We start from the raw sequence: 16,585 nt of genomic DNA on the forward strand, positions 1-16,585 counted from the left end.
CAGACTCAGACTATGCACCCTTCATAGACAGTCAGACAAAACTCATAATGCATAATCTCAAGCACTCATCTGCCTGTGGCCCTGATAACATAAGCAACATCCACCTAAAACACATTGGACCACAAGGTATACACGCACTCACAAACATTGCAAACTACAGCTATTCACACAACACTATACCCGACATCTGGAAGCATGGTAAAATAATCACCATTCCAAAACCGAACAAAGACCCAACAATCCCAACATCGCACCGCCCAATCACACTTCTCTGCACCCCCTCTAAAGTCATTGAACGCCTAATACTTAAACTTGTCACACCATATATTCCCCTTGCTGACTCACAACACGGCTTTAGGCCACTACACTCCACAAACACTCTTCTGACAAACCTCACACAAAGAATTTTTGATGGCATCAATTCAGATAGGCCCCACCACAGAACACTTCTTATAACATTGGACATTAGTAAAGCTTTTGATGCTATCCCCCGCCACAACCTAACAAATAAAATATATAACACAGACATGCACAATAACACCAAAAGATGGCTGGCCAATTATCTGGCAGGCAGGAATGCTCATGTGTCATATAATGGCCAATCATCGCACATCAGAAACATTAAGAACGGAGTACCACAGGGCTCAGTTCTATCCCCCACATTATTTAATCTATACATGCATGACTTACCCACGCCAGACACCTCAGAAATACAAATCTCTTCCTACGCAGACGACATAACAATCACATGCACACATCGTAACACAGACAAAGCTGCAGAAATAATCCAGCCTTACCTTGACACACTCAACACATGGTTCATCACAAACAGACTCAAAATAGCTCCAACCAAATCTACAGCAACACTTCTCACCAACTGGACAAAAGAACACAAATACATACCTCATCTCTACATCAACAACACTCTAATACCACACACAAACACACCGAAAATTCTTGGTGTAACATACGATACATCCATGTCTTTCAAACAACACCTCACAAACATAAAAAACAAATGCACACCTAGACTTAACGCACTTAAGTCAATCACAGGAACAACATTTGGACAATACAAAGAAACTAATATAACAATATACAAACAATGCATACGCTCAGTGATGAATTATGCGAGTCCTGCATGGGCTCCTAATCTCAGTGAGACACACCACAACACCCTTCAAATCATACAAAACAAAGCCCTAAAAACAATTACAGGCTGCACAAATACATCACCTACAGACCATTTACACCACGAAACAAAAGTCCTCAAAGTCAAGGACCACCTCGACATGAGAGGCACACAAACACTTGCTGCAGCCACCACAAACACATCACACCCGCTACACTACATAGCAGAACACCCACACACACCAAGAAACATTAAAACTACACCCAAAGACCTTTATTACGCACAGATACTCTCTTCTCTTCCTCCACAACCACCAAATACCAGCCTCCGGAAACATATTCATAATCATATCACTCACCGCTCCATTAACACACTGAAAGACAACACACTGCTGCATGCCAGACCCCCTGATATCCACCCTTCTGAATCCTCTCTCCCACGAAAGGACAGAGTCCACTTGGCCAGACTGCGATGCGGTCACCACCCAGCACTTCTAAGCTACCAGAAGAGGCTGGACGACCGTGTTGTGAACAGCTGCCCAGGATGTAACACTTCACCCCATACCATACAACACATAATGGAAGACTGCATTATACACAATCATGCACGCAAACAACACAACATACACTCTATAAAGGATTTGTGGGAAAACCCAGTTTCGGCTGTGGCCTTCCTTGGGGAGACGGGACTGCTCAGACAGACAGTCTAGGGAACGACAACAACAACAACAACAACAACAACAAGTACAGCTCCACAAAGATCAGAGGTTGCAGCTGTTGTGTCAGATGCTGCCCTCCACGCAGAGGTTCTCTGGGCTCTGAAGCTTGTTATGAGCAACTACTCATTCAATTCATCATCTGATGTGGGCATGTTGTTCCCAAGAATGTTTCCGGACAGCCAAATTGCTAAAACTTTCTCATGTGGTGCTACAAAGTGTGCTTATCTAGTTTGTTTTGGCCTGTCTCCATATTTCCATGATCTGCTAGTGGAGAAAGTTAGAAGAGCAGAGTGCTATACCATATCCTTTGATGAGTGCATGAACCCTGTTTCACAGAATGAACAAATGGACTTCATAGTCCGTTACTGGGACAATGATTCTGGTCAGGTCAGTGTAAGGTACTTTGGGTCACAGTTCTTGGGGCATGCTCGAGCAAGCGACCTACTCAACAACTTCAAGGAAGGGACACAACAACTAGATCCCAAGCGTCTGCTTCAGGTGTCAATGGATGGACCTAACGTCAATTGGAAATTTTTCAATTACCTGCAACAGGAGCGCAAAACACAGGATCTCCCAGAACTTCTGAACATCGGAAGCTGTGGACTCCACACTGTCCACGGAAGCTTGCAGAAAGGGGCCAACAAGACTGGATGGAAGATTGGAAACCTGCTAAGGTCTCTGTGGCAGCTCTTCCATGATACCCCCACAAGAAGAGAGGATTTCACCACTATCACAGGGAGCAAGCTGTACCCATTGCAATTTTGCCAGCACAGATGGGTTGAGGATGCAAAGGTTGCAGAGCGTGCGTTGCAGATGTGGCCCAACGTGGAGAAATTTGTGGCATCCTTCAAAGACCCCAAGAAGGCCCCTAGCACTGCCTCATTTGCATCAGTGAAAGCTGCCTGTGAGGACCCACTCTCCGTCGCAAAGCTACAATTCTTCATCTCTATAGCTAAACAACTCCAGCCATTCCTTCAGAGGTTTCAAACAGATGCACCCATGGCACCGTTCTTGGGACAGAAGCTAAAGGAAGTGGTTGTTGCGCTCATGGGACGTTTCATCAAAAAAGAAGTTCTGGACAAAGCAGACACCATGCAGAAACTGGCCAACCTGGACCCCAAGGACCAGAAGAACCAGATGCTGCCAAAACTTGTAGATCTGGGATTTGCTGCTCGAGAGTCTGTGAAGAAAGCTGCTGAGAAGAAACTGGTCAGTGATTTGAAGGTCCTGGCATTCAAGAATGAGTGTGTGACACTGCTATCAGAGCTCACATCCAAGATGTTGGACAAGAGTCCCTTGAAACTGTCCCTGGTTCGATATCTCTCTGCACTGGCTCCAGATAAACTAGTTGCTCCTTCTACAGATGTGGCGACAAAGTTCCAGAAAATCCTCCAGATGCTTCTGAATGCCAACAGGCTGTCCGGCGATGAGCTCCTTGCTCAGTACAAGGCGTTTGGCAGTGAGATGAGGCAGGAACATGCAGCAGATTTCAAGAACTTCATCCCAGATAGTGAGAGGCTGGAAATTTGATGATTTTTATCCTGGAATATCCTGGAAAAGTCCTGGAATTTAGTTTTCAATTTTCTGTGGGAACCCTGATAAATGTGGGTAAAAGTAAGGTGATGAGATGTACAAGGGGTGAAAGTGGCAGTAGACTAGAAGTGAGCATTAAGGGAGAGCGACTGGAGGAAGTGGATAGTTTTAGATACTTGGGTGCAAATGTGGCAGGAAAAGGTGGAGTGAAGGTGGAGGTAGAATGTAGATTGAGAGAAGCAAGTAAATGCCTTGGTGGATTAAAGAGTGTAATGAGGAATAGACATTTGGGAATGGATGCTAAGAGGAGACTGTATGAAGGAGTGATTGTGCCAACAACACTGTATGGGGCAGAAATATGGAACATAAGAGAGGAAGAGAGAAGGAGTTTGAATGTGTTTGAGATGAGGTGTCTGAAAAGTAAGATGGGGGTTACTAGGCTAGAGTGAGAAATGAGGAGGTGAGGAGGAGAACAGGATTGGAAAGGGAGTTGGGAGATAGGGTTGATGAAAGAGTATTAGGATGGTTTGGACACATGGAAAGAATGAGTGAAGAAAGACTAGTAAAAGAGGTATGGAGGGCAGATGTGGAGGGAGTGAACATGAGGGGACGTCCTAGGATGAGGTGGATGGATGGGGTGAAGGGGGCTTTGGGGAAGAGGGGAATGTCTGTTGAGGAAGGACGGGAGAGAACAGAAGACAGGGGTGAATGGAGAATGGTTGTATATGGATGATGTTGTGCATGAGGTGGAATGGGCGGGGGGATGGGGGGTGAGGTAGTATGTGTGAGCAAAATTTGACGCAGCCTGAAGGGATCTCTCCCCGTCTTCTCCTTTTATGCAATGAGGGGATGGAGAGGGGGGGGTCGGCGATTTAATGAAGCGGCCTTGCTGTGGATGTGCTGTGTCTTGCGACACTGCTTGTGACCCAGGGCAGTGGACAAGGTGCAGGGATGACCCGTCATCCAGGAGGTGCTAAGATAAGAGGGGTGTGGAGTGTATTTAGGGATGGAATGGGTGGGAATGATTTTATGCCTTTTCCTTTTTGGCTGCCTCCCTTGTAAGGGGGAAAAAGCCTTGGTATATGTAAGTATGTATTCACATATCTATAGAATAGTTAGGGTTCTCTTTGCATTTTTCAATAATGTCTTTTTCACAGTTTATTTTTTCCTCTCTTCACACTTTTACATACTCATTTCTATAGTTTATTTATATTTGTGACTGTGTTTTTGTATGGATGTACTGAATGGTATAGGTGGAAGGTTGTTGTATCTGTTTGAATAGTATGCTGCTGGTATGTATTTTCTGCTACATTCTGCTGGCACTTGTGTGAAATAATAAGATGGGTAGGTGGTATTTAGGCTTCTAGCATAGAACTGTGTACCTATCATTTACATGTGATGTTCTATGAGGTGGATTTTAGTCTAAGTGTGCAGATGTCCAATCGGTTTTTTTTTGGTATATCTTGGTATTACTCTCTGTGCTTTATTCTGTGTTGTTTGATAGTTGTGTTTGTCTTGCTAATACTATCTTGGAACCTAACTACCCTTTTTAAATTTGTTTTTTATTAGGAAATTGAGGAAATTATTATCAGTTTCCACGATTTCCATTATGATATGTTTAGAAACACATCTCTTGCATAAATGGAATTACCCATACATTGAAATATACAAGGTGTATGTATGAGGTGTTAAAATGGGAAGGGCAATGAATAGCTATTGGATGGATGAAGGCTTTTTGGTATGTATGCACACAAGTTTACAAACATTACCTGAACATCTTTGGTGATTTTGCGCACATATCTACCATAATAAATGGCTAAGAGAGCAACTGGAGGAACTATGCTTAGGCCAACAGCAGCCAACTGTGGTGACATGTACACCTGAAAATAAGAAATTAATTAATACAACACCCCAATAATCATGGCATATCTACCACTCATCATAAATATTTATCAAAGTTTACATTATATTCTTTTATCCTTATTTGACGTGAATCTATACTGTTTAATTCTTAAAATGCATGTGTGATGTTCTTTACAAAAGATACATTTTCAATTACAATATGCTATGCCCCATTATATAACACAAATAATTTTTTCCAAATCCATACATGTATGATAAAAGACCATTTTGTGACTCACCATCATGCCAACACCTGCCAGTGCCATGACTAATGAACGAAGGCCATCTGAGATATTCATTGTGACAGATTGTGACACAAGGGCTGTATCAGCAGAGAGACGGTTGATCAGCTCACCAGTTTTATTTGAATCAAAAAATGCAGTTTCTTGCCGTATAATTGCACTGAACACTGAAGATCTCATTGCTCTAGTTATTCGTTGTCCTGTAAAGTTAAAGTATATCAAGACCTATCTATCAATTTGTAAATCAAGGGCCTCTTCCCCCTTATGAGGGAGATAACTAGCCAAGGCATACACTCACTCCCACCCATACTCCAACCTATGTTAACTTACTAACAGAACTAAGATTTATTTTTAAACTACATACATACATATACCAAGGCTTTTTCCCCCTTACCAGGGAGGTAGCCAAAAAGCACAAGGCATAAAATCATTCCCACCCATTCCATCCCCGAAAACACTCCACACCCCTCCACCCTCCCTCCCATCTTAGCACCTCCTAGATGATGGGTCATCCCTGCACCCTGTCCACTGCCCTGGGTCAGAAGCAGTGTCGCAGGACACAGCACATCCACAGCAAGGCTGCTTCATTATATCGGCGACCCCCCCTTCTCCGTCCCCCCATATAAAGGAGAGGACGGGGAGAAATCCCTTCGGGCTGCGTCAAAATTTTTGCTCACACACACTACCTCACCCCCCATTCCCCCGTCCATTCCACCTCATGGATCACAACATTTTCCATATACAACCATTCTCCATTCACCCCTGTCTTCTGTCCTCTCCCGTCCTTCCTCAACAGACATTCCCCTCTTCCCCAAAGCCCCCTTCACCCCATCCATCCATCTCATCCTAGGACGTCCCCTCATGTTCACTCCCTCCACATCTGCCTTCCATACCTCCTTTACTAGTCTTTCTTCACTCATTCTTTCCATGTGTCCAAACCATCTTAATACTCTTTCATCCACCCTATCTCCCAGCTCCCTTTCCACCCCTGTTCTCCTCCTCACCTCCTCATACTTCTCAGACACTTCATCTCAAACACATTCAAACTCCTTCTCTCTTCCTCTCTTATGTTCCATGTTTCTGCCCCATACAGTGCTCTTGGCACAATCACTCCTTCATACAGTCTCCTCTTAGCATCCATTCCCAAATTTCTATTCCTCATTACACTTTTTAAACCACCCAGGCATTTACTCGCTTCTCTCAATCTACATTTTACCTCCACCTTCACTCCACCTTTTCCTGCCACATTTGCACCCAAATATCTAAAACTATCCACTTCCTCCAGTTGCTCTCCCTTAAGGCTCACTTCCAGATTACTGCCACTTTCACCCCCTTGTACATCTCATCACCTTACTTTTACCCACATTTATCTTCAGCTTTCTTCTATCACACACTCTCCCAAACTCTGTCACCAACTTCCTCAATCCCTCCTCCGATCCTGCCACAAGCGCAGTGTCGTTCGCAAACAATAGCTGGCTCACCTCCCACTTTTCTCCATTTTCCTTAACCATCTCCAATCCCTGACCCACTACCCTTGCATTCACCTCTTGCACCACCCCATCCATGTATAAGTTGAACAGCCAGGGTGACATAACACATCCCTGACGAAGTCCCACCTTTACCTCAAACCACTCACTCTCTCCATTTCTAATCCTGACACAAGCTCTATTACTCTCATAAAAACTCTTGACAGCTCCCAGAAGCTTTTCTCCTATCCCGCATAACCTCCCACAGTGCCTTTCTGTCTACCCTGTCGTAAGCCTTTTCCAGATCCATAAAGGCCCAAAAAACATCCTTCCCCTTTCCTATAGCTTTCTCACATATCTGTCTTACCACAAAAATCTGATCTACACAACCTCTACCCATCCTAAACCCACACTGTTCCTCACCAATTACTCCCTCTGTTCCTCTCCTAATCCTCTCAATCAAGATCCTCCCATAAGCCTTCCCAACTACACTTAACGAGCTAATTCCTCTGAAACTACTACATTCACACTTGTCCCCCTTTCCCTTGTAAAGTGGAACTATACAAGCACTCCTCCAGTCCTCTGGCACTCTACCTTCTCTCCAGCAAACATTAAATAACCTCACCAGCCAGTCCACCATCACTATACCTCCTTTTTTAAGACATTCTGCGTGGCATCCATCCATACCAGGTGCCTTACCTGCTTTCATCATCTTAACTGCTGCCTTCACTTCATCCTTATTTCTCCTCCATTTTCCTCCCTCATCACTCATTTTCTTAGCATTTCCCACTGCAGCTATCTTTCCCTCCCTATCCTCCTTCACATTAAGCAACTCCCTAAAATGTTCTGCCCATCTTCCCCTTAGTGCCTTCTCCTCCATTATCATCTTAGCAAAAAAGCTCCAAGCCAGTACTTTTTCAATAAGATCAAGGAAACGCCTATGTTGTGCTTGCAGAAAAGAAGTTGTATTTTTCAAGTGACTCCTATGGTATAATAAGTATCCAGTTTGGTATTTTGTATTAATGTACAAAATGGAGGAAGGAAAAGAACATTCATACATATACCAAATACTTTTTCCCCCTTATAAGGGAGGTAGCCAAAAAACAATGCCATTAAAACCACTCCCACCCATTCCATCTGTATCACACTCCACTCCCCTTCACCCTCTTATCGTGGGACCTCTTGGATGACGGGTCATCCCTGCATCTTGTCCACTGCCCTGGGTCAGAGGCAGTGTTGCAGGACACAGTACATCCACAGCAAGGCCACTTTATTTAATCGGCGACCCCCCTCTCCGTCCCCTCATGCAGAAAATGAGAAGACGGGGAGAAATCCCTTCAGGCTGCGTCAAATTTTTCTCACACATACTACCTCACCCCCATCCATTCCACCTCATGCATCACAACATCATCCATATACAACCATTCTCCATTCACCCCTGTCTTCTGTCATCTCCTGTCTTTCCTCAACAGACATTCCCCTCTTCCCCAAAGCCCCTTTCATCCCATACATCCATCTCATCCTAGGTCACCCCCTCACATTCACTCTCTCCACATCTGCCTTCCATCCCTCTTTTACTAGTCTTTCTTCACTCATACTTTCCATGTGTCCAAACCATCCTAATACTCTTTTATCCACCCTATCTCCCAACTCCCTTACCACCCCCATTCTCCTCCTAACCTCCTCATTTCTCACTCTATTACGCGTAGTAACCCCCATCATACTTCTCAGACACCTCATCTCACATTCAAACTTCTTCTCTCTTCTTTTATTTTCCATGTTTCTGCCCCATACAGTGCTCTTGGCACAATCACTCCTTCAAACAATCTCCTCTTAGCCTCCACTCCCAAATGTCTATTCCTCATTACACTTTTTAATCCACCAAGGCATTTACTTGCTTCTCTCAATCTACATTCTACCTCCACCTTCACTCCACCCTTTCCTGCTACATTTGCACCCAAGTATCTAAATCTATCCACTTCCTCCAGTTGCTTTCCCTTAATGCTCACTTCCAGTCTACTGCCACTTTCACTCCTTCCATATCTCATCACCTTACTTTTACCCATTTATCTTCAACTTTCTTCTTTCACACACTCTCCCAAACTCTGTCACCAACTTCCTCAATCCCTCCTCTGATCCTCCTACAAGCGCAGTGTCGTCTGCAAACAACAGCTGGCTCACCTCCCACTTTTCTCCATTTTCTTTAAACATCTTCAATCCCTGACCCACTACCCTTGCATTTACCTCTAGCACCACCCCATCCATGTATAAGTTGAACAGCTAGGGCAACATAACACATCCCTGACGAAGTCCAACCTTTACCTTGAACCACTCACTCTCTCCATTTCTAATCCTGACACATACTCTACTACTCTTGTAAAAACTCTTGACAGCTCCTAGAAACTTTCCTCCTATCCCATGTATCTGCAATACCTCCCACAGTGCCTTCCTATCTACCCTATCATAAGCCTTTTCCAGATCCATAAAAGCCCAAAAAACATCCTTACCTTTTCCTATAGCTTTCCTAGGATTGTAAATGGAGAGAGAAAATGGTTTGGGTGGGGCTGCATCAGGGCTGTCAAATCACCATGTCTGTTAAATGTGTACATGGATGGGGTGGTGCAGGAGGTAAATGTGGGGTAAATGAGCAGGGGATTATAGATAGAGATAGTGAAGAGAAGCGGAAGGTAAACCAGTTGTTGTCTACAGATGGGTTTGAAGCAAGTTCTAAAGGAGAGAGGAAATGGACTGTTTTAAGTATTTAGGGTCACATGTGACAGGAAATGGAGAACTGGAGGTGTAAACTGTAGATAGGGAGAAGCAAATGTCTTGGGGGGACTGAAAAGCATAATGAGAAATAAGTATTTAGAAAGAAATGCAAAGAGAAGATTACATAAAGGGGTGATTGCGCCTATAACACTATGGGGAAGAGACTCAGAATTTTAAAGAGGAAGAAAGAAGTTGAAATGTGTTGAGATGAAGTGTCTGATAAATATAGTTGGGGTTGGGTTGGACAGTGTGAGAAATGAGGTGAGGAGGAGAGTGTAGAAATGGAGCTGGTAGATTATTTGAGTGGATTGGGGACATAGAAGGAATGAGTTAAGAAAGATTAGCAAAAAAGAGTGTGGAAAGCAGAGATGGATGGAGTGAACTTGCAGGGACAATCAAGGCTGAGACAGATGGATGGTGTGAAAAGGGTTTTGAGCAAGAGGGGAATGTCTGTTGAGCAGGGAAGGCAGAAGGCAAGAGATAGGGGTAAGTGGAGGATGATAGTGTATGTATGATATTTTGATGCAGTCCAAAGGGATTTCTCCCCATCCTCTTTATTTTCTGCATGAGGGGACGATTAGGGAGGGTCACTATGTAAGTGAAGTGGTCCTACTATGGATGTGTGTCTTGCTACATTGCTTCTGACCTAAGCTGTGGGTAGGAGACAGGGATGATCCTTCATCCTCAAAGAGCTAAGATGAGAAGGAAACAAGGGTGGTAGATGGGAGTAGAATGGGTGGGAGTTGGTGTGTGCCTTGACTGGCTACCTCCCCTATAAGGGAAAGAAACCCTTGGTATATATATATAGATAGATTAACCTCTCATTCCACTTCAAAGGAAAGCAAACATTGTTCCTGTTTTTAAGAAGGGAGATAGATTGTCTATATGCAACTACAGGCCTATCAGTTTGACATTGGTTAGAGGAAAAATGCTTGAATCAGTAATAGTACATAGACTCAGAGAACACATCGAAAGACATAATTTAATTCGTGATTCACAGCATAGTTTCTCCAAGGGTAAGTCATGTGTGACTAATCTTCTATCCTTTTACACTAAAGTATATAAGGCGTCAGGTAACAATGATAATTACGATGTTATTTACCTTGACTTTAGCAAAGCATTTGACATGGTGCCACACCAGAGACTACTAAATAAAATCAAAGCCCATGGCATAGGAGGAAAAGTGTTAGAATGGATTAGAGCGGGTCACCATAAATGGAGTAAAATCTAGGTGGGGCAATGTTACTAGTGGGGTCCCCCAGGGCTTGGTTTTGGGTCCCTTGTTGTTCATTATGTACATAAACAACTTAGACAATGGGATATATAGTGATGTTAGTAAGTTTGTGGACGACACTAAAATAGGATGCCTAATTAGGTCAGGAGACGACTCAGAGATTCTGCAGGATGATTTTAACAAATTGTTCACATGGTCGGTGAAATGGCAAATGAACTTCAATATCTCTAAGTGTAGCATGTTAAACATAGGGCTACACAACCCCAAAAATAGATACAGCTAAGATAACATGCTTTTAGAGAAAACTGAGTGCAAGAGAGACTTGGGAGTTCTAGTAAGTCTGGACCTTAAAACCAGGAAACGGTGCATTAGCACCAGGAATAAAGCTAACAGAGCATTAGGTTTCATTGCTAGGATGGTAACAAATAGAAGTGCAGAGGTATTTATTAAACTCTATCTAGCGATAGTTAGACCCATCCTTGACTATGCGGTACAGTTTTGGTCTCTGTCCTATAGAATGGACATCAATTCACTAGAATCAATACAGAGAAGAATGACCAAAATGATACATGGACTCAGAAATTTGCCTTACAAAGAGAGGCTTAGGCACCTTAACTTACACTCTCTGGAAAGACGCAGAGTACGGGGTGATCTAATAGAGGTATTCAAGTGGATCAAAGGCTTTAACATGGGTGATGCAAACAAGGTCATCATATTAAAACAACAACGCTCAGTGATGAATTATGCGAGTCCTGCATGGGCTCCTAATCTCAGTGAGACACACCACAACACCCTTCAAATCATACAAAACAAAGCCCTGAAAACAATTACAGGCTGCACAAATACAACACCTACAGACCATTTACACCATGAAACAAAAGTCCTCAAAGTCAAGGACCACCTCGACATGAGAGGCACACAAACACTTGCCGCAGCCACCACAAACACATCACACCTGCTACACTACATAGCAGAACACACACACACACCAAGAAACATTAAAACTACACCCAAAGACCTGTATCACACACAGATACTCTCTTCTCTTCCTCCACAACCACCAAATACCAGCCTCCGGAAACATATTCATAATCATATAACTCACCACTCCATTAACACACTGAAAGACAACACACTGCTGCATGCCAGACCCCCTGATATCCACCCTTCTGAATCCTCTCTCCCATGAAAGGACAGAGTCCACCTGGCCAGACTACGGTGCGGCCACCACCCAGCACTTCAAAGCTACCAGAAGAGGCTGGATGACCGCATTGTGAACAGCTGTCCAGGATGTAACACTTCACCCCATACCATACAACACATTATACACAATCATGCATGCAAACAATACAACATACACTCTATAAAGGATTTGTGGGAAAACCAGGTTTCGGCTGTGGCATTCCTTGGGGAGACAGGACTGCTCGGACAGACAGTCTAGGGAACGACAACAACAACAACAACATGGCAGGACTCGCAGTAATGATTATAAACTGGACAAATTTAGATTTAAGAAGGAAAGAGGCAAGAATTGGTTTACTAATAGGGTGGTCAACAAATGGAATAAACTTAGTACCCATGTAGTAAGCGCTGAAACTATCAGTTGTTTTAAGAAAAGATTAGACAACTTTATGGATGGGGATGACAGGTGGTGATGGATACAGAGCTGCCTAGTTTAGGCCTTATGGTCTCTTGCAGTCTCCTTCATTCTTATGTTCTTATGTAACTGTACTGTATGCAGTTTTACTGTATAGTAAGATAAAAGTAGCTTGTGAAAATGCACTTAAGTTTTGTACCATTAATATTTTTGCTAATATTCATGACTGAAAAAAAAGTGAGATCATATAACATTTATGCATATCCAGTTCTGTTATGGATACTTGGTATGTGGTGATTGGTTTGACGACATCACCAACACCATCACCACTAGTTGCTTCTAGAGGTTGATACTAGTACAGTGATACTAGTCGATACTAGTTTTCGTCATCGCATCATGCGCTAGGCATGACGAATTGCACGCTGGGCCCTTCTCGAGTAAAAACACTCTCGAGGCATATGCTGTTCTGCTGAAGTTTGCATTTCTGAAAAAGGGATGTTTACGAAAAGGGCATGTTCCCATTGGTCATTTGTGGTATACAGAGAGAATCTGAACCAATCATAATAAATTGTAGGAGGAGCCTATAGCATCCAGATGTTCCCTTATACCCAGAAATAGTGTAAATTTCAGTCTTAAGAAATCAACCCAGTGTCAAGTTCAGTCTTATCTGGAATTTCAGTTTAGTCATATTAGCGTTAAATAGTCTATTCGTGACTCGGGTGACATCATGAACCTTGAAGCATCCTCACAAACCAGAGAAAGGTCTGTACCAGTTAAAACATAGTCCAGCCTCCCACACACGCACACTCGTACACATCACAATGATTCACTATATAATTTGAATATAAATTGATATCACATAATAATAAAAGTCACATACTTAGGAAACATTAGTCTCATTCACCACCAAATGTGAAGTGATAATTTCTTATACATATGTTTGTTCGTGTTCCTTGTTATTCTGGTTATCTTGGCCACAGCTACCATTTACTTATACTTATTTATATTTATTCGTAAACAAGGAGCACGACAGGTATATGACAGAAAGAGAACAGGAATCACTTCCAGTATCCACCCTGAGCATAAGTGATGAAATATGATTTCAAGCCTTGAGTCCTGAAGAAATTAAGAAGTTTAGGAATATTCCAAACAATGACTGGACTTGTTACCATCATTAAAAAAAAAAAAAACAAAACTTCATATGTATGGCATGAGTTGTTGAGTGTACTGCACATATACTGTATGTGATATATTATAACCATTTCTGGGAATGTTTTGGATATATTACTATTACATGCACAAATACAATATCAAGACAAATATTACTTTGAAATGCAATGTTCTAACCTGAAATATTCATCAAGTAGACACGTCCAAAATTTGCTAAACCCCCAGTCAGGAAGACACCAACAAGTATTGCTGACACTTTGGTGAGATTTTCCTTCATAAGTTTTGGATCAGCAGTATATATGATGTCAATTACATGTCCTAGTGCAAAGGGTATTCCCATTGTGATTGTACTTGACACTGCTAATAAACCAATTGCACCTGCAAAAAAAGACAATCCTGAATGAATAAAGCTTAAATAAGGGTTCAGGGCGAGTCACATTCATTTGGGGAAGCCAATGAAGCACAGATGAGAAGAATTAAGTACATATATATATATCACCAACTTTTTTGGTAGCCAAAAAAAAACAAAGGAATATATTCCACTCCCACCCATTTCATCCCCACATACTCCACTCCCATTCACCACCCTCCCTCCCTCTTATCTTGGCTCCTCCTGGATGACGGATCATCCTTGCATCTCACCCACTGCCCTGGGTCAGAAGCAATGTAGCAAGACACAGCACATCCATAGCAAGGGCGCTCCATTTAATCAGTGACCCCCACCCCTCCATCCCCTCATGCAGAAAAATGAGAAGACAGGGAGAAATCCCTTTGGGCTGCATCAAAATATAATTCACATTTACTCCCTCATCCCCCCATCTCTCACCCACTCCCCTCCATGCATCACAGTATCATCCATAAACAACCATTCTCCACTCAGCCTTATCTTCTGTCTTCTCTCTTCCTCAACAGACATTCCGCTCTTTCACAATTTCCTAGTTCTACTCTATCTTTCACTCCCTCTCAATCCTCTCTCAGCTTCTTATACTAATTCTCCTTTTCTTTCTCATTTAAGCAGTTCACTCTAAGTACCTCCCTACCTTCTGCCCTTTTCCTCTTTTTCCACCTATTCTCCACTCTCAATTTACCTTCCACCAGAAAATGATCTGATATTCCCCCACTCTCTCCCCTTAGAACATGTACATCCTCAACTCTTCCTACCATACTCCTGGTCACCACTATATAGTCCATTAATGCTCTATCTGCCACCCTTCCATCCACCACCCTCTCCCATGTGTACTTATGCTTGACTTTCTTCCTAAACACTGTATTTGCTATCATCAACTCTCTTTCAAGAGACATCTCCATCAGTTCTCCACTATGATTTATACCTGGAACTCCATACTTCCTAATCATTCCGTCTATTGGTTCATTTCCTACCCTAGCATTAAGGTCTCCCAATACAACTACATTGACATTTCTCCCTAATATCTCTATGCATTCATTTAAATCTACTCAAAAAGCCTCCCTTTCCTCTACACTCTCCTCACTACCAGGCCCATATGCACTTACAAAAACCCATATCTTCATTCCCAGCTTCACCTTCATCTACATCACCCTTGAAGAAACCTCCTTCCACTCCACTACATGCTTACATATCTCTTCACTTACTAGTATAGGCACCCCTTCTCTCCCTCATCACCTCTTCACTACTGAGAACCTTCCAACTACACTCCCAAACTCACACTCACCCCTCCCTTTCATTTTTGTTTCACTCAAAGCCAGCACATCCATCTTTCTTCTCACAAACATACTGCCTATCTCTTCCCTTATACTCTCATCTGTACCACATCCACACACATTAAAAGACCAAAACCTTAGGGTACTGGTTGGAAAACTGAGAGACTCTCTTATGCCTTTACTTTTTCGTTTAGGAATGTCCCCTGTGGGGCTACAGTAGCAGGACTCCTAATCCTATCCCCCGTCCCGTTTTTTGTCGCCTCTTACGACTCAAGTGAAAAGACTTGGTGGTAGCATTCTTTCCCCCCACCACAGGGTAGGCAAAAGAAGGAAATGAACATTCAGAGAAATAGTACAGGACAGTAACAAGGGGTTGGGGGACAGCATAACGGAGGGACAATCGTAGTATAAAAAGTGTCATAATTTCTCTATGAACAGAGTTTTCCTCCATCACAGACAAAATGATGTGTGGCTCTGGTCTGTAGGGGCACCCCATATAGACCCTAAAGTATCAACTGCATGCTACTTTGCCACAATAACATGCAGCCAATACTGCAGTGCTGGATCTGAGACTGAGAAAATGGTACATACATATACCAAGGCTTTTTCCCCCTTACAAGGGGGGTAGCCAAAAAGGAAAAGGCATAAAATCATTCCCACCCATTCCATCCCTAAATACACTCCACACCCCTTCACCCTCCCTCTCATCTTAGCATCTCCCGGATGACGGGTCATCCCTGCACCTTGTCCACTGTCCTGGGTCAGAAGCAGTGTCACAAGACACAGCACATCCACAGCTAGGCCGCTTCATTAAATTGGTGACCCCCCTCTCCGTCCCCTCTTGCAGAAAAGGAGAAGACGGGTAGAAATCCCTTTGGGCTGCGTCAAATTTTTCTCACACATAATACCTCACCCCTCATCCCCCCACCCATTCCACCTCATGCATCACAACATCATCCATATACAACCATTCTCCATTCACCCCTGTCTTCTGTCCTCTCCCGTCCTTCCTCAACAGACATTCCCCTCTTCCCCAAAGCCCCTTTCATCCCATCCATCCATCTCATCCTAGGTTGCCCCCTCATGTTCACTCCCTCCACATCTGCCTTCCATACCTTTTTTACTAGTCTTTACTAGTCCAC

The 16,585-nt window shown here is 43.2% G+C and overlaps 1 protein-coding gene across 4 annotated transcripts in view; it reads right to left on the reverse strand.

The window, feature by feature from the left end:
- The window catches only part of LOC143039900 (ATP-binding cassette sub-family B member 10, mitochondrial-like), a 149,378-nt gene that overhangs the window by 85,404 nt on the left and 47,389 nt on the right, over positions 1-16,585 (reverse strand). For all 4 annotated transcript variants that reach the window (XM_076210241.1, XM_076210239.1, XM_076210240.1 and 1 more), the window contains 3 exons: positions 13,941-14,141; positions 5,525-5,727; positions 5,153-5,263 (listed from right to left, as the gene is read on the reverse strand). In XM_076210241.1, the coding sequence (XP_076066356.1) occupies positions 5,153-5,263; positions 5,525-5,727; positions 13,941-14,141 (515 nt within the window). The remainder of the gene's footprint in view (positions 1-5,152; positions 5,264-5,524; positions 5,728-13,940; positions 14,142-16,585) is intronic.

Source organism: Oratosquilla oratoria, chromosome 27 (genome assembly GCF_046742065.1).
Source record: "Oratosquilla oratoria isolate Oo_2021 chromosome 27, ASM4674206v1, whole genome shotgun sequence".
Lineage (NCBI taxonomy): Eukaryota > Metazoa > Arthropoda > Malacostraca > Stomatopoda > Squillidae > Oratosquilla > Oratosquilla oratoria.